Source organism: Botrytis cinerea, chromosome 9 (assembly GCF_000143535.2).
Source record: "Botrytis cinerea B05.10 chromosome 9, complete sequence".
Classification (NCBI taxonomy): Eukaryota; Fungi; Ascomycota; class Leotiomycetes; order Helotiales; family Sclerotiniaceae; genus Botrytis; species Botrytis cinerea.
In genome coordinates this window covers 937663-955940 of record NC_037318.1, presented here as the reverse complement: position 1 = coordinate 955940, position 18278 = coordinate 937663, and the positions used below count along the sequence as shown (strand labels likewise).

Sequence of the window (18278 nt, the reverse complement as noted above, 5' to 3'; positions counted from 1 at the left end):
ACAACTTCTTCGTAGACGCGGTGTTACTCTCAAACGGTCCACTTTCTATTGAACTTTGAAAAGACTTGTCATGTTAACTTGGCCATGCTTAGAGAACTTACTCGAGTAGTAAGTGCTCGATTTCTTGGTACAACGTATCCAAAATCACGAGGAGGGATGATCTACATAACCACATAATTCTAATCTGCCGTTAGATTATTCTGTTGACCTACTGATAGATCACTCAAAAATGCCATAAGATTGAACAGCTAGCCGAGCAATGTCTACACTCATCTTCTGAGTCGTGACTAGCGATCATGTCTCTTCAAATCAAAGTCCTAGTATATTTTTTCATGCTGGTAATTGCTGTCATGACATCCTTCCGTGCACAGCACCTTCTCGAACAACCTTGGAAGTTGAACGGTCCTTTCTTTCAGTGGAGAAATAAAAGCTCAGACTTCTCGGAGCAAAAATTGCTTACCGTTGGTAGCATGGTACCTAGGGTAATGAAAAAGTATACAACGGCACACGCGATGATGGATTCGGAGCAGCGGAAGGAGAGGAATTAAGCAACTCCGCCGGGATTGGGAAAGAAGCTGGGGGACTACTTGCAAGTCCTATTTTCATTATGTGTTCATCCCATTTATGTGGGTGTCAATAGCCACGCGGCGGTGACCTGAGTTCTGAACTTGCCGCAAGAGTTGTTTCCTTGTCAATTTTTGAAGCATGATTTTTGGTTATTTTAACTGAACAAATGGGAGGCAAGGATACTTACCACCCAAGTTGCCAATAGATGCTTTGAGCATTCTGGAATATCTGCCATATTTCTTGCAACATTCAAGCCGTCAGGGAAATGCTTGCGGCTTGAATATTAGAATTTCCAGATACTCTCGTATCATTGTTTCTCGTTTCCCTGGTTCACTCGTAACCCTCGTGTTGGGAACTTCGGAAGACCATAATTTACAGTGGAGGAGTTTTTTACATGGAAAATCCCCAATTCCCCACGACATGAATTTCCCGGTCATCACGAGTTCCCCAAATTCCCCATACAAATATTTTTGTTTCCCCGATAATACTCCAGGCTTTGGCAAAAGTGGGATGAAATGACATTGAATTGAGTCGAGTCCGGTGGGATTGATAATTTGATAGCACCGCGGTACTATTTCGGCTATTTTTCGCCATGGGGAATTAGCTTTCTCCACAAGTGGGGGTCCAAAAGTCCTCCATAGACCGATCATCTTGAACCGTTTTCGTGGGAAAGTATGGTTGGGGAGTAGTGGATGACGTCTATACCGGGTCATTGTTCTACCAGCTAATTTCTTCTTCATGTTTCGTAACGAGTTTGTCGACGGGTAGGAATGAGTTCCCGAAGATTTACCATCATGAAGTTTATATAAGTAGGGGAGACTGTCCGAAGAAGTGAAGAAAGCAGTTCCAGTAGACAAGTTACAATGGCTCCTTTACTCGATATCATCTCGGTCCTCGCTGGCTGCATTGCCACTGTCAATGGCCAGGCTTGGGATTCTTCTTTGTTCGAAACTTCTCCACCGGTTTACCCTTCTCGTACGTTGCTTTCTCCCCCCCTTTCACAATCGCACTATGGCGTTTCATTCTAGGAACGTGATACTCTTCGTTCCATAGTACTCAAGAACCCTTGAATTACTCAGACTTAGACAATACTGACATCTCTTCTAGCTGAATTGCAAGGCACAGGATGGGAGGCTGCTCTCGTAAAGGCAAATGCTTTCATCGGTAATCTCACAGCAGAGGAGAAGGCATCGCTATTGACTGGTGCCAATGGACCTTGTGTTGGGTAAGTGATCAGAGCATATTCGTGTAGATTTGTTCTTTGCTAATACTGTCATAAGTAACATTGCACCAATCCCTCGAGTTGGGTTTAAGGGGCTTTGTCTTCAAGATGGACCACTCTCCCTGAGACAAGCTGATTATGTTACCGTCTTCCCTGCTGGTCTTACTACCGCGGCATCCTGGGACAAAAGTCTCATGAACACTAGAGGAGAATACCTTGGTGCTGAATTCCGCGGCAAAGGTGCTCATGTCTTCTTGGGGCCCGTAGCTGGTCCTCTTGGCAGAAGTGCCATGGCTGGAAGAAATTGGGAAGGATTCTCTCCAGATCCATACCTCACTGGTGTTGCAATGGAAGAGACAATTATCGGTGTCCAATCTCAAGGTGTGCAAGCAAGTGCCAAACATTTCCTTGCATATGAACAAGAGACGCAGCGAAACACTGAAGGAATTTTCAATGCAAACTGGTTCCCAAACGACACCCAGCAACTCTCTGTCTCTGCAAATGTTGAGGATAGAACTATCCACGAGTTGTACATGTGGCCATTCTACAATGCCGTTCGTGCCGGAGTTGCAAACGTCATGTGCTCTTACAACAGAGTTAACTCATCCTACGCCTGTCAAAACTCCAAACTTTTGAACGGCCTGCTCAAGACTGAGCTTGGTTTCCAAGGATTTGTTGTATCTGATTGGATGGGAACACATGCTGGTGTTGCCTCTGCCAATGCTGGTTTGGACATGACCATGCCTGGAGCTGAATGGTGGGACCCAATGGCCCCTGGAATCCCAACATACTTCGGTTCCAACCTTACTACTGCTGTAAGCAACGGATCCGTCACTCTTGAACGTCTCAACGACATGGCTCTTCGAGTCATGACTCCATACTTCTTCCTCGGACAAGATCAAGATTTCCCTCTTATTGATTCTTCTTCTGGTGCCTACCCACAGTTGAATCAATTCAACGAACCATCCATCTATGCATCGAACTGGACCTCTTCAATGGGCGCTGCTGATGTTGATGTCCGTGGAAACCACAGCTGGTTGGTTCGCGAACTCGGTGCTGCTGGAACCGTTCTTCTCAAGAATACCAACAACGCACTCCCTCTCAAAGCTCCTAAGCGTATTGGTGTTTTCGGAAATGCTGCTGGCGAGTTGACAAACGGTCCTTATCCCCATGACAAGGACTATGAGTATGGATGTTTGCCCGCTGGTGGTGGATCTGGATCTGGACGTCTTTCTCAACTTGTTACTCCCCTTGAAGCTATCAAAGCCCGTGCTCTTAAGGACGGCTCAATGGTTCAAACTATCTTGAACAACACCCAATTGGCCATCAATGGAGGTCTCAAAGACACAATCTACCCAATCCCAGACGTATGCTTAGTATTCATCAAGACTTATGCATCCGAAGGTGAAGACAGAACTTCCTTGTCATTTGACTGGGATGGAGATGCCGTCGTCGAGCAAGTCGCCGCAAATTGCAGCAACACAGTTGTTGTTTCCCAAGCTACAGGTTTGAACCTCATGCCATGGGCTGACCACCCCAACGTCACTGCTATTCTCGCTACCCATCTCTCCGGAGACCAAATGGGAAACAGTTTAGTCGATGTCCTTTACGGTGCTTACAACCCCTCTGGACATCTTCCTTACACCATCGCCTACAACGCTTCTGATTACGATTTCGCACCTATCACCACCAGTGTAAACTCAACTGAGCCAGGTGCATGGCAATCAGATTTCACAGAGCGTCTTCTTATCGATTACCGATACTTCGACTACCATAACATTTCCGTCCTCTACGAGTTTGGATTCGGTCTCAGCTACACCACTTTTGACCTATCCTCTCTCAGCATCACCCCCGTCTCCAACGACACCCTCTCCGCCACTCCCGCCCCCATGGCACCCAACGCCTCCATCCCCGGTGGAAACCCCGATCTCTGGACTCCCGTCTACACCGTCACCGCCAGCGTCTCCAACACAGGCAACTACTCCGGCGCCGCCGTCCCCCAACTCTACATCACCATCCCCGAGATCGAGGGCAGCGAGACCCCGGTCAAACAATTGAGAGGATTCGAAAAGATCGGCTTGAACGCTGGAGAAAACAAAACCGTCACGTTCGAGTTGATGCGAAGAGATATCAGTTTCTGGGACGTGGAATTGCAGGAATGGAGAATTCCAGAGGGAGAATTCGGTGTCAAGGTCGGATTTTCGAGTAGAGATTTGAGAGTCGAGGGAAGCTTCAACTTCTAATTCGGGACTGTGTTTGGTTAATCTGGTAGTGGAGAACACAGGTGAAACTTTGGGAGGAATGGTGAGGCATGGGGACTCTTTTTTTTTGATGAGTTATGTTTAATGATTTTGGAATACGCCGTCTTTACGAACTCGATTAGTTATGAGGTAATTTTCATGTATATAGAAGATTAGGAAGCGAAAGAAGTTAATGCTATTTATGTTTACATCCAATATATCATCAGTCAGTATTATGTGAGACACTTGGATCAAATGGCTGGAGCTAGAATACCTACAACCAAAGTGTGATTGAGAAAAGGTATTAATAGCTAGAACAATGCTAACAGATTCTGGAACGGTCCCACTTTGAATCTCAGATGATTGAGTGTTGCCCATTATGAAGACATACATTCATCAACACTTATAAGTTGTCGAGATACATTTTCCGGCCCATACACAGGACCCAGCCTAGCATTTTATCTATAGAAACTCTTCAAACGTTATAAACGATTTTTTATTATGGCTATCTTACAAACATTACCAATCGATAAATCCCATCCACCACTCCTGTCCATTAATGACTTTTTGTATGTATTACCCACCATCCCACACACCATCCCAAATAATGCCTATCCGATAAGTGGTATCCATCAAGCGCAAGTAAGAAAGTAAATGAATAATCCGATTGACCATTGGTCGCGCAGTCATCCACGAAGCAAGCAAGCAATAGCAAAAGCCAAAAGTTCAAAGGTACTCAGCAAAGCAAGCAAGTTATCAGTATCATCTGTTGCGATCAAGTCATGCATGCAGCATTAAATCGAAAAGTTTCCAGACCAACTCAGACCATGCTCACCAGCCAAACCAAATTGCTCGCGTGAGCCTCACATCTGAATCAAAAAGTTCAAGGTCGACAATTGCATCGACAATAGTGATCATGCTGGCCAGAGCATCAAGGACAATTGTAAATAGGAACCATTGAAAAAGACGTTCATGCATGAATATCAGGATTGCAAGCAGATCATACCCAGTACCAAAAGCCCAAATCATGGTTGTCAAGCAGAAGCAGATTGTCAGATCAATTGCATTGCACAGAGCAAAGTAGATGGCACGCGTTTGGTCATCATCTACAAATAGATAAGATCTGGTTCGTCGGTATCATTTTTTTGGGGTTTTCTTCTCCGGAAGTTTGTTTGACAAATCATGATCAAAAATCGTAAACGTAGCAGGTAGTGCATACTATATCGTGTATCCATAAGTTAGAGTATCCTGGGCTGCGTGATCAACTCAGTGAAGAAAGTATACCAATTTCAGGCCAGTAATGAAAGAGTACGAAGGTTCTCGGTCATCGTCATCATGTGCAATGCAGGCATACTATATCGATGAAAATGAATCGAACGTCATGGTCTCAGCGTATGTCATGCAAGTCAAATGTCGAATCATCCTACGGCTGGCAATCACTGTCGTAAAGTTACGAAGTTCCTGGCGGCTTGGTTGTATCACCTTGGCCTTGCGCGGCCAATGCTTGATACCAAAGCTGTGCATAGTTGGCGTATCCACCATCTAATTTTGTCAGTAAAGTTCGAGATTGACCAGGATTAAAACTTACAAGCTGCATAGGGGTCGTCAGCGCCACTTGGGGGGGCCTGTTGTCCTTGTGGCTGGGCGTACGACTGTTGGGAATAGCCACGGTCTCCATAGTCATTCTGTTGATTTTGTTGTCCCCGGTTGCTGCGGTGAGCACCGCCACCACCGCCATTGTTTTTCTGTTGCTTCTAGAAGTTAGGAAATGCTACGAAGACGAGAGTTAATTGATTTTACTTACTACAGCATCAACCTTATCTTCAATGGCTCGCTTGGCAGCTGCTATAGCTTGCTGGGAGCCTACAAGGCCAATTTCACGTTCAACCTCACCTGGTCCCGAAGACTGGGTTACATTGATCTTGCAACCGGTCGTGTTCTGCATGTCTTTGATCGTCTCGCCGCCTTTGCCAATAATCATGCCTACAGCCTCGGAAGGTACGAAGATTGAATCATTGATCTTATCACCTTGACCGCCGCCGCCAGCACCACCGCTAGCATAACCACCACCATAGCCAGCGTCACGATTGTTCTCCCGTGGGGCGGGTGCACGCTCCTTTGGTGCGCTCTTACTATCGCTCTCAACAATCTCCATGATCAAATCTTTGGCCATGGCAGCAGCCTCTCGAGTACCGATGAGGTTGACTGGTCGAAGTCCGTTGACGCTCTTCTGCTCTCCAACAATATTGACATGGCAGCCGCTTCGCTCTTGAAGATCTCTGATAGTCTCTCCACCGCGGCCGATAATAAGGCCAACTGTTCTATCCGGAACCATGATTTGCATACTGTCCTCGCCATCTCTCAATGCGGGTTGATGCGATGAATCTCGCGTGGCATTCTGTTCTCTTGGAGCTCGGTCTGAGAGTGGGCCCAAACCACTGTCATCGATAATGCGAGTAATTTCAGCCTTGGCATCCGCTCTGCGAGCACGAGGGCCAGTGATTTTACAGGTTCTGAAAGGACCTGTTTCATCAGGGCCAGTAATGAATTGTACTCTGCAACCAGTTTCTGATTCCACTCTTCTTAGATTCTCGCCCTGCCTACCAATGATCAATCCCACAAGATTCGATTCGATTGAGATTGATTCAACATTGTCTTCTGCACCGCGTATTGGGGAACGTTCACGAGCATATCCACCTGCACCTCCATGTGGCGGTGGGAAAGCATCGGATGGGCCTCTGCCTCGCACTCCGGGAGAGAATGAACGTTCGCGGTAATCTCTACCTGGTGGGCCTCGTCGTTCATCGCGATATGGGTTGAAATTATCGCGGAAGGCATCGCGACGTGTTGGCTGTGGCGACCTAGATCTAGATCTTGGGCTGTACGGTCTGCCGGAGGGCATGGGGGGTTGTCCAGCATAAGATGGAGCTCTGTCGTAGGCAACGCCCTTTTCAGCAGCAATCACCTTTGCCTTTGCGATGGCATCTTGAATACTAACAGTTCCGGAGTTTACAGGCTTGATACCGCTGAGATCAACACTGCCTGAGTTTGTAGGCTGGGGTAGAGAGTAGCCGCCGGTTTGTGCATAGGGATTTGGCTGTTGTTGAGGAGGCTGGTACGCAGGCTGCTGATTCTGCGGAGGGGTCGCATTGGGACGCTGCGCTGCTGAAAAAAAGTTAGTTCAAAAAATTCCCCTTTGATCTCTGGGAGAGATATTTTACCCAAAGCAGCCAGGATAGATGTGATGCTGGGTTGATCGGCCATTGTTTCTTTGAATTTTTAGGTTCAGAAATGAGGAGGAAAATGTAGAGATCTTTTTGAAGATCAGGTTGTGTCGTTAAAAGGAATTTTCTATGTTAATGAAATGCACGACAAGCAGATCAAAGGAAATGGTAGTTTGTGTCCTTGACAAATGTTATGATAATTGATGGGCAGATTGTTGATCCTTTGGGGAGTTTGAAGGAACAAATAAAGTCATGCAAGTTTAGAATAATCGAATGCGCTTGCTCACACTAATGGTAAAAAAATTCGAGGATCTGCGTTCAGCCTAGTCCGAGATTAGTCTCAAGCTAGTGCTGGAATTCCATTGGCATCACATGATTGATTATATAAGCAGAATCATCCAAGGGAGACTCAACGTCACTTCACTTGATTCAATATTTATGGCATCATGGCTATATCATCTATCGTGGTGAATATCTCCTTTCTGGTTTTACTTCACTCTACACAATAGCATATTCCTTTGGCTCCAGCCTGCAAACACTCGGACAGGGTCCTTTTAGACAGGGGGACATGAAGAGGGAGAAAGGTGGGAAAGGGGGAATGATTTGACATGAATGGCAAACTCTATTAAAGGAGCAATAGCACCAGATCGTCGAAGTGGTAGCTATTCCCTTTTTTCCCGAATCATGTATACAACGTATCATCAATGAAGTGACATTGCTTTCTAGGTGAGTAAAGGTTGTGGTATCTGCTTGCTTCATTATTGATTGCTGTAAAAGTTGCCGTATGTAAGTCTTGTGGGGATAACAAGTATCGGAAGCAATTACTTAGCAAATAAGATGCGTTTCATCACTTCATGCACAAGTCTTATGGTTCTCTTTAGTTCTCATCATCTAAAGATCCATGATGAGCTATCTTTATTGGCAGTTGCCATAATGTAGTACAAAACGCGGAGCCTCTCTCTTTCGACCACAGGCAAGTATGATTGAATATGGATACTTGGTGGTGAGCTTGATGGTTGGGAATCTATATGCATGCATTACGAATTTATCTGAGGGGGAGAGAGGGGAGGAAGAGAGAGAGAGAGAAAGGCGATAATAAAGATCGTGGTTAAGAATTCACACAATGAAGCTGTTTATTTCCAAAATGATCGTGGCCTCATGTCACCATGTTATTCTTACTGTTTCTTTGCCCACATGTTTCAAAGAGAGTTTGCTTTCACTTGTTGTCCTGGGGTCGAGAAGATTGAAATGGTACTTGCTACCCATATTATTCCATGCATCTTCAAGCAATAAAGGGTTAGGGTTATTTTCAAAAGACGTGCACTCCTTAGGGTTGCAAATTACAGTGTTCTTAAGGTCTAAATTTCACGCAGTAGAGATGTGATGATGGAAGACCTTTCAGAAGTGTTGGACAAAAAGAGTCACATAGGGGGTTGAAAGAGATGGTTGATAGTTGTGATCTCAAGTTCCATCTGGGCTGACAATGGGGAAGCATGAATGTATGCTGCTTCTATCTGCTGCGCAATTTTCTGTTTCGAATGGGGTGGCCATGATCTGGAAAACACATAGGTAAGAGCACTATGTACCGTGTGAGGAGATTGATTATAAACATGATGACAGTTTTGTGTACAAGGACAATGGTAACAATGCAAGGCAAAAGCAAAGTTAACTACCACTAAATTCCATTCTTGTCTATTGGCAAATGTCTATCTTTGAGTTCTGCTCGTTTGTTTGGTGGATCGTTGTTAAGTAGAAATGAGTAGGGTAATGAGCCAACGGAATAAAAAGTTGTCCATTAAAGAGAATCAGTCGAGCCAAGGAAGATATGTACCTGGGTTGGATTCTGATTTGCTTTGATTTCATTCTTGTTGGTTGTTGCTGTTCTGTTCTTTTATACAACATAGCAGTAGTAGCAGCAGTATGTGAAGCACGCGATACCCCTTTGGGACTGGAGACTATTGTTCCAACACAGCCAATCTATTAGATGCCTCGAAGCGAAGTTATTGATAACTTTGCTCTTCCATCTTCTTAACAACTCTCTTCACAACTTTTCCCCCTTCTTCACATAAATGTTCAAACTCGACGCACAACCATGAGATTTCCAAAACTAAACTCCCCAGCTTCGATGACTGAATCAACAACAGATCTAGATATGATGGTAAGAAAGTTGTTTTTCATTCTCACTCTGTTGCCATACTGGTCGGCCGGTCAATGGGTGAAAGTGATATCTTCTTGCTTAGTCGCCATCCCCACAGAGATTGTTACCATCTTCCCTTGAACCAGAGCTTCAATTTCTCTAATTAAATTCTTATTTTCTCTTCCTAACAAATCAAATAGTACAACAATCCATCAGCACCAGAAGAGGCTGATCTCCAATCCTCGAAAACGGATAATGTTTGGAACAATCTAATTGTACCGCACACCGAGTTAATCAATTCCAACACTTCAGATCTCAATGATCAAACTTCAAGTCCCCTAACCGCGAAAAACCTCGATATTTTGAGCAATTCGGCACATTCCAGTCCCATAAAACACAGAAGCAAATCGTCAAAAGCCACAACTGTTCGTTCTAGCTCAGTTGAAGAAGTTTTAAATCAAGAAGAAGAAGTTTTAAATCAAGCAGAAGAGTTAGTAATCATCATAATCTTTTCCTTCTCTATCTCTATTTCTCTTGGAACTTGTTCCCATATCAAGCTGAAGAACTCTTCGCTCTTGCCATCAAATACTAACTTATATTCTCAGCCAAGATCGGCAGGAGCTTCCAGCGATTGACAACAGCACAACAGCAAAGACCATAGCTAGCATATTGGATAGCAAAAATCCTGGCCTCTTCCAGTTACTCAATATTCGAAGTATAAATTTAGTAGGGGATCTTGTAGGAAGACTTATTCATTTCGATCATCGCGACCCTATCCTCCAAAGATATCAATATTTTGAACCACACCCAGTAGCCGGATCGAACGGCCTCCTTTCGTGGCTCACTTCGCAGGAAAAAATGGCAGAAGGAATCATTGAGTCTGAAAGCCGGGAGTTCTTTCATTGGGTATGTCATGAACCTTTAGCCGTGGTTTCTAATATTATACTAAGTAGTTAATTAGGGATGGAATCCAGCAATCTTTTCACGAGCAGTTCGACTGGGCCTACGCGCTCCTTTCATAGTTCCATATGAGATCAGCACGGTGTCTGGAACTTGGTTCAAAGGATCCAATAAAATAAACAGAGATAGATTGGCTTGGGAGGTCTTATATCGTGAGTCTGAACAATCTTTCGTGGTGGAATCTTGCATCTGCTAAAAATTATTAGAAGCAATTTTTCCCACAAGTGGAATGAAGCAAAACTCTTATGAGTTTCAGGCTTTGGCACATGATTTTTACTCTGGAAAAGAGGTTCAACATGCAGATTACTACGCTCATTTGACGGAGCCGGATACATCCTCCTTAGAAAAGGGTTCAGCGACCAAGCTTTTTCATATCACAGCAATCGATATGGGCGAATCCAGGCAGAATCTTCACCGTAACCTGTATGGAGGGACTGAGGGCATAGAATCTGCCAAACTCAAACCAATTGTAGACCTTTTCCTCATCGAACTTATCCAAATGAATGAGATTGAAAATGAGCTCATTCGCGTAGAGAAGAATAAAGGCGTGGAAAAGTCGAGTTTCACAGTCACCAAGGTCCAGGGTACGGAGGTTCGACGTTCTTCAAGGTATCACGAATGCCTCCATAAACTCAATACTTTGGAAAAAAGCAAGGAGGAGCCAGGAAAAGCTGTGGCTAGAAGTGTTTTGGAGGATTTTGTTCAAAAAATCAACATCCATGGACTGGACTCGATGATAGGATCGGAAACTTGGTCTGTAACTCATATCCGTACCATTCCGACATTAGATGAGCCTGCTGAGGAAATTACCGTCGTTGAGGCCGTTGCTTCCGTTACACCTAACAATACAGGTGGTTCATTTCCCCCTCGGTCTACTTCACCGCTATCAATTCCAGATATTCCAGAGTCAAAGACAGAGACAGCATCTAGAAAGAAGAAGAAGAAGAAGATAAAGGGTAAAAATAACACAAAGAAGGTTTTGAAGCAGGAAAGCGACCCGAAGTCTATAGTGGCGGAAGTCGGAAGTCAAAATTCTGAGGCCATTAGCAAGGAAACTCCTTCCATCGCATCTGACCCCTTGAACTACCATTTCGACGATGCTAGGGATCCATTAATCGAGGACGACTCGAATTGGGAGATCGTGAAACCCAAGCCTAGCAAGGCAAAGGGCCTACAGGCTACCAACCATAATCGTGCAGCGCATTCTTCCAAAGCGTACAAAGATACTTTCATTAGTGCCAAAGTCACATCCAGTCATAAAGTCAGTCGAAAGAAGCCAGAGATACCCGCAAAAGTACCAACTCAGACTACAGCCGCTGCTTTAAAGAGCGATGATAAGTTTGAGATCGAGAGCTTAAATGACTTCCCAGAAATGTTCTCGCCTTCAAAGAATGCTGTACAACAACCCCTCGGAGCAACCAAAAAGAAGTCTACGGTCATAATGATACAAGCGGTTTTGCCAAAGGTAGAACCAGAAACTCCAGCCAAGGAGGAGCCTGCAATCCTGCTGGAAGAACCTCTTCTGCCAAGTACAGACCTTGATATCAGCGCTGTTATTGAAGCCGAAATTCATCATAGTCGAACAAAGGTTCCAATTCAACCGGTAACAATCATGTCATCGCCTGTTATTTCGATAAAACAGGCCAGTCTTCCTATGGAAGATTCGTCTGAAGATGTCTTTAAATTCGCTAAAATTGGTGCTTCTCCAGACATTGAGCCCACTCGGACCTTAATCGATGAAATTAAGGTAATGAACTCTATCAACTGTGGTTCTATTAAGGATGGTTCTACTAGTACCATGGGCACTGAGCCTGAAGTTGAAAATATCACTACAACTTTGCCCAGAAAACCATCACCTCCTGGGCTTACTTTGAGTCGTGATGCACCAATTTATCTAGGAGATTTCGATGGTCCCAGCCAAACAGTCGAAAAAAGATTCCGAAGTTCTTCAACTAACGCCATGATAACCTCGGGTTCCCTTGGTTTTGACGATGATGAGGAAAGCTCTGATCATGCAAACTCCATCAGGCCTGCATCTGTTTCTGAAATTATGATCACAAAGTCTATAGCGGATACCTCTAGTAAAGTCTCCTATTCAAAAACATATCCACGGATGCTGCCACTAGCAATATCACTGGGTTCTGCTACTGGTAAATTCAGATCAGTCCAAAATCTGTGTGCTGTTAACTACACATCTTCTAAAGCCGCTGTTGGAAATGCTCATATAATGGCTACCTCGCTCGTCTCTGGTAGCGCATCTGTGAATGCCATTGTCAACAACGCATCCGAAGCTGCAGAGACATTCGTCTCAGAGGCTTGTACTGGCATTCAAGACACCCAATCATCTGTGGAAACTACCCCGATGCCTGTCGGTGGGCCTGTTACAATCACTAGCTCTCCATTAACTATTCATGGCCCTCAACCTCGGAGCTTCCGTCCATCTTTGATGGATTTGGATTCCCTAAACTTGAACTCTGAAGAAGCTGCCCCTCTAGGAAGTCAAAGACATACTCAGCAGACAAGTGTAGCAAGTCATGATGGTGCAGGACAAAATTCGTCTGAATTTTCTAATGGTTGGAGTCGACAACAACTATCAAGCAGTGCTATCATTAATGCAGGCCCACGTACACATACGGAGCCGGATACAGCCCGAATACCCTTCTTCTGTACTTATTGCAACGACTATCACTACGCTACAATAGACAGTCCTATGATTCTATGCCACGCTTGTGGTCCTGATAGTGGTATCAAATATTGTTCAATCGCATGTCTTCTAGCAGAAAGCCTTGCTCATGCCGATGTTTGCCAAGAATTTTTGTATGACTCCGAGACGTTCACAATCAGTCGCCCAACTGCGTATCAAATATTTTACACTGGTGTTCTCGCGGCTCCTCTCACGTTCGGCACTACATCTAAAAAGTCCATCTATGCCTACCGCCAAAAAGTCTTTGCAATGTATTGTAGTAGCGGACCATTTCCAAAAATTCGTGCAGCATGGGCTCGACGAAACAACACCTTACCCACTCTTCCGGAACAAGGTGCAATTGAGGCCGCCAACAAGACCGGTAGTTATTTTGTATTCAAATCTGCTTTGACAAGTAACAACAATCTCATGAACCTGGATAGCACAGTCATCTGTACAATCAAATTTCGTCCCAACGATCGTATGTTGCAAGCGGTCGATCGATGCCTTGAATCTTGCTTTGGATTGAGTCACGACCACCACTACGCTGTCAAAGAATTCTTGTACAGACTCATCAAGGATCTGCTTTCTAATGATGAATCCTTTGATTGCTTTCCACAAACAGAAGATCGATTAACTGTATTGCATGAATTCCAACATCAATATGATCTAGAATTCAATTTTGACGCTGAGATGCAGAGCGCGCGATCTGACAAGTTTGACTTCGAGTCAGAATGGTCTCTCATTGAATATCTTTTGAGTTTATCAGACTCTGAGGAATTGGTCTAGATATCAGATGCTAAGACTTTGGATATCTTGAAAAGCATGTTGATTGTTGGACATTCTATTCAATGATAATGTGAGCTATAGTACAAAACATTACCTGCTCATCATGCTATACGACCTTCACCTTCAAAAAACTAGGATCTCAGACACGATCAAACATACTTTCGTTTTAATTTGGGGGGGGGGGGGGGGGGGGGGGGGGGCAATTCATACACCAGAAAAAAAAACTGGTTTCCACACAGCGCATATAGTTGCAAACATTATTTGACAAAACTTTCTTTTCGGGAGGAAATCATGATATCTCTCAGATGTAGACTAGCAAAGTGAGTCCGGGGGGTTTTAATTCGTATTCGCCACATAAAAGGTCGCACATGTCAGGGAGGGTTTCTGTCTTCACTGGCTATGAGTGATACTTGTTACATGGTATAAATATGATACAGCGAGAAAAATGAAAGAGATTTCACTAGCATTGCATCTACATGAGTTGCTAATGGCGTAGTTTAGGCTTTCGCCTGTGCTAAACTCATGAGGCTGGTAGAAGAATTTTATATTGTTCTATTAACCTTGCGATTTTGGTGGCTCATTAGATAGATAATTGTGAATATCTAGGGAAGAGACAAAAAAATTCAGATGACCCAAGTGAGCGCTATAAACTACAACCCTTGAATTTTTAGCATTTTACTAAACTACTATTGTTGCCGTAGTGGTTGGAAGAGTAGTAATTTTGTATGATTGTACAGGTATTTAAATCCTACATATATTTTTATTATCTGTGTTGTTCGAATATCAGAGATCTTTCTAGAGCACATCTCTCCACACACCTAGTGGTTCCGTTGCCTCGATGTTTATTCATAAATGAAGGGTGGACGTTGGGAATGTGGGTTGTGGTTGTGGTTGTGGCATTTCAAGTATTACTATTAATATTAATATTAGAAGCAATTGGATAGTAGGGAATGTTAAGGGGGAGGAGCCGAAGAAAAAAGAAGGAGGAGTTGGTGCTATGGAGGGACTATGGGGTTAGTTAATAGAGAATAGGGAATGGGGAGCTTCATGTACGGTTTGAGTGGTTTTGGGATTGAGGATTAAGGGGTTTGTATGGATGGACTGGGTTTCTGGGATTTGGAATGGGAAGAGATGTAGAAGGGAGGAGGGTGGAGGGTGTACAGGTGGGTTGTTGTTATGTATAGAAATATAACGCTGCTATTTATAATGAGATATTTCCTCTTTTGATAGATTCCAGTTTCATGCAGTTCATGCTCGTAAGGATCACTGTATTCACCTAGGTGCGGAGCAAAAATTTCTAGACACTATTATTTTCTGGTAAGTTGTAACATATTAAATTTAATTTCCTGGAATCTTCAATCTCTGTGAAGCTCTGGTTCGATAACGTAGAATTTGTTCTATCGATCCTATCCCGTGAATCAAGCGCGGTCAAGCACAAACGCCATACCGTATGCTGCTTCTCTTGTCTATCCTGTTCAAAAGTAGATACATCGAGTGTAGGGACCAGAGAAAAGTAAGACCACCTATCAGAACCCAAAGATCGAAGAAAAAGAAAAAGAAATCCATCCACCCAAATTCTATCTAGCATCCGCAGAAGTAAGCTGAGAATCCTGCGATTGAGATGGAGGTTTCAAAGTTTGAAAATTGAATGCGCCCAACGCCGGGGGTATCTCGCTTGAAAAGACTTGTCGTAAGTGTAAAAGAAGAATCGTAACGGTAACATTAGGTGTGCGAAAGACTAGATTGACTGACGAAATCTGACTGAGTAAGCAAGCAGAGCTTGACCAAAAGAGTCGCAATTGAAAAAGTCTTGCTGTGCCTCCAAGTTTGTCTGATTCGTTATCCATCGATGTTCTTGAGTCCCTTTACTTTTGCGGAGGCACACCGCTGCTGCCATCAGAACTTTCGACTATATCAGCATCAGGGACACCAGGTTTGGCTTTCTTGTGTTCAAGTTGTGTTTCTGTCACAGAAATATTATTAGCTTTCTTGCCAAATTCGAACTCGGAGCCATCACTGCTACAGATTAGATCTGGTGTGGCCTCGCGACTACCAACTAGAGAAGTATGAAAGGAGTCAATTAGGGCACCGGACGACCAATCGACTGAGTAGTTGGGCTAGGGTTAACCTGTTATATACAGAAAAGATAAAAAGCAGAGCTGAGAGATTTTGTAACTGGAGATGTAAAATGTGATGTTAATCTAACGGGAAAACTTACGAGTGTCTGGTCGGCTAGAAGAAGGGATAAAATGAGGGGCTGTAAGGCTAGTAGCTTTCTTTTGCCAAGGATCTACTCTCATTGTCTGCGCAGCTGAAGTTGGTGTGGTTCCATAATTCGAAGTATACCCGTCGCCTACCCAACCAGCGACAGCAGTTGGTGGAGGTGGGGCCATGCTAGAGATACGAGGAGGGTATACAGATGTAGCTGGTCCGATAGGGGACGGCGTAACGGCCTTAGTAGCATGCTCATCTGCTTGGTCTTGGCTGATGGCACTTTCTTGCTCAATTGGGGTCAGAACAAGGCTGCGGATGCCAAAAGGTCCAGCATACGATGTCATCGGTGTGTCCCGTGCCAGAACAGTCTGCTCTCTTTCAGATTGGAGAGTATCGGGGGAGATGTTCATACTTGCAGTGGAACTCGAACCCAAAATTGGCGCTGCCAGTTCCAAGGATGTCACAGCAGAATCGGGTGGTGTTGGGGAGCGTGTTGGAGAGATTGCTGGAGAAAGCAATGGCAAGATTCTGAAACTTTCGGTAGTGATTGTCAAAGTCGGTGTGGCGAGGTTGGTCTTGCGCTCAGAAGTGCGACGCTTCAAAAAGCTAACGGAATCGCGTCTGATGGATTTGTGCTCCTCTTGAATAATCTTGTTCTCCTCTTGCTCTACTAATTTGCGGTTTTCAACTTCCGCGGGACTGATTGAAGGAGTTAGGTATGCTTGATAACCGAAAGTGTGTTTATGGGGACGAGGGCAAGGGTAGCTATCAAAGAGACAGAAGTAGTGGGAACATAACGTAGGAGGATATTCTCTAAAACGAGGTGTGAAGAGAAAAGCTGCACTACGAAAACATAAAATAGGTTCATAGGAGATGCGCCAAGAGACAGGACGTAAAACAATATCGTAGTCACCCGTAGTAAAATAGATAGGTGTACAAATATATTCATGCTTCAAGGATTGGCGAAGCAACAGAATGAACGACTGAAACGAGTGAAGGGATGAAACCACGGAGAGTTCAAAACTTACTCGGGAAGTGTAGGTACAGGACCAAGGTTTTGAAGATGATGCTTTGCTTCTTCAAGGGAAAATGCGTCGAATTCCTGGCTCATCTTACGTAGAGGGAGAGTTTTATCGGTCTGTGTTCGAATGGATGACTGACGCTTAAATAGAAGTTAGTAATAGGTCATTGAGAACAAATGAAGTGGCTGTGATTAGGAATAGTGCCACAGCTCAGAGTCTTCAAGGTGTGAATTTTGGAGGTACAAGATTCGATACCAACCAGAATAGAGGTCTGGAAGATGAGCGGAAAGTGTGGTTGGGATAGAAAAATACTTACAGTCAATCTGCCAATAGAATCTTCTGTTGGAGAGTTGGTAGAGGTTGATTTTGTAGGACTACCAGTCTGGCTGCCAGCTATCAAGGAACAGAAGGTCAGTACAAATGCAAAAGATTGCACAAAAAACACTGCAAATGAAACAGTAAGGAGCTTGAGGGTTTAGCTTGTTCTCAATGTCTCTCCATCAAGTTTGTGCCCGAGATTGATACTCAGTCAGATCCTCGAGCATCCCAATGCCCCACGTGGAAAGAAAGACGGCTGAACTCTTCTTGGTTGAATAACATACATGATAGCTTATGCTCTTTTGACTCCATCTCTATTCTCTTTGCAGAGGATATTTGCAGGAAACAGTAATTGTTGGCACTCGGGTAGAGAAGAGATGTCTTGATGATAAAACTCTCTAGAGAACTGATGCTAGCCTGGGTTGAAAGATTTCTCTTTCAAAACAGATTTGTGAATTCAAGTATGGCATTTGCTGGTTGAGTAACCGAGAGAGTGAATAGAAGTCGGGTGGATACTTGCTATTCAATGCGTGCCTATGTAGGCAGTATGATTGGAAATTCGAATAAAGCAGCGAGTTCTAACTTCCAACTTCTAAGCAATTGTGGCCGATAGCGGCCTTCTGTTATGTTAGCAACCTCTCGGTAGTTTAAAGGAGAACCGCTGAAGGTGAAATTGAAGGTCCAGATCAAGTCAAGGCTGATACTGGACGTAGTTGTAGCTGTGAGATCTAGGTTATGAGTACTCTCTGTTTGTGTGTGCTTTCAAAGCAATCGCAATATCTTACGACAAAGAGTAAACCATATTCCCTGCTGCTGCTGGGAGAAACACAAGAGTAATTAGATGACAATCCGATTGAGAAGACTGTGTAAAGTTTTCACATATTGCCTGATGGACGGTGGCA

The 18278-nt window shown here is 44.1% G+C and overlaps 4 protein-coding genes across 4 annotated transcripts; 2 read left to right on the top strand and 2 right to left on the bottom strand.

Moving 5' to 3' along the window:
* The first annotated feature begins 1079 nt into the window (after positions 1-1079).
* Positions 1080-4240, top strand: BCIN_09g02640 (hypothetical protein). Its single transcript, XM_001554472.2, has 3 exons — positions 1080-1542; positions 1675-1792; positions 1848-4240. Exons 1-3 carry the CDS (start codon positions 1431-1433, stop codon positions 4030-4032), a joined length of 2415 nt encoding a protein of 804 aa, XP_001554522.1. The 5' UTR covers positions 1080-1430; the 3' UTR covers positions 4033-4240.
* Positions 4241-4400: 160 nt separating this feature from the next.
* Positions 4401-7538, bottom strand: BCIN_09g02630 (hypothetical protein). The gene is made up of 4 exons (XM_024695006.1): positions 7251-7538; positions 5834-7194; positions 5618-5780; positions 4401-5571 (listed from the first exon to the last, which is right to left on the bottom strand). The coding sequence occupies exons 1-4, from the start codon at positions 7291-7293 to the stop codon at positions 5480-5482; spliced, it is 1659 nt and encodes a 552-aa protein (XP_024550799.1). The 5' UTR covers positions 7294-7538; the 3' UTR covers positions 4401-5479.
* A 1412-nt stretch (positions 7539-8950) lies between these two features.
* On the top strand, positions 8951-13974 carry BCIN_09g02620 (hypothetical protein). Its single transcript, XM_024695005.1, has 5 exons — positions 8951-9411; positions 9591-9880; positions 9996-10296; positions 10352-10502; positions 10557-13974. Exons 1-5 carry the CDS (start codon positions 9346-9348, stop codon positions 13820-13822), a joined length of 4074 nt encoding a protein of 1357 aa, XP_024550798.1. The 5' UTR covers positions 8951-9345; the 3' UTR covers positions 13823-13974.
* Positions 13975-15137: 1163 nt separating this feature from the next.
* Positions 15138-18193, bottom strand: BCIN_09g02610 (hypothetical protein). Its single transcript, XM_024695004.1, has 5 exons — positions 17661-18193; positions 17375-17451; positions 17065-17198; positions 16041-16735; positions 15138-15785 (listed from the first exon to the last, which is right to left on the bottom strand). The coding sequence occupies exons 1-5, from the start codon at positions 17686-17688 to the stop codon at positions 15688-15690; spliced, it is 1032 nt and encodes a 343-aa protein (XP_024550797.1). The 5' UTR covers positions 17689-18193; the 3' UTR covers positions 15138-15687.
* Positions 18194-18278: the final 85 nt, after the last annotated feature.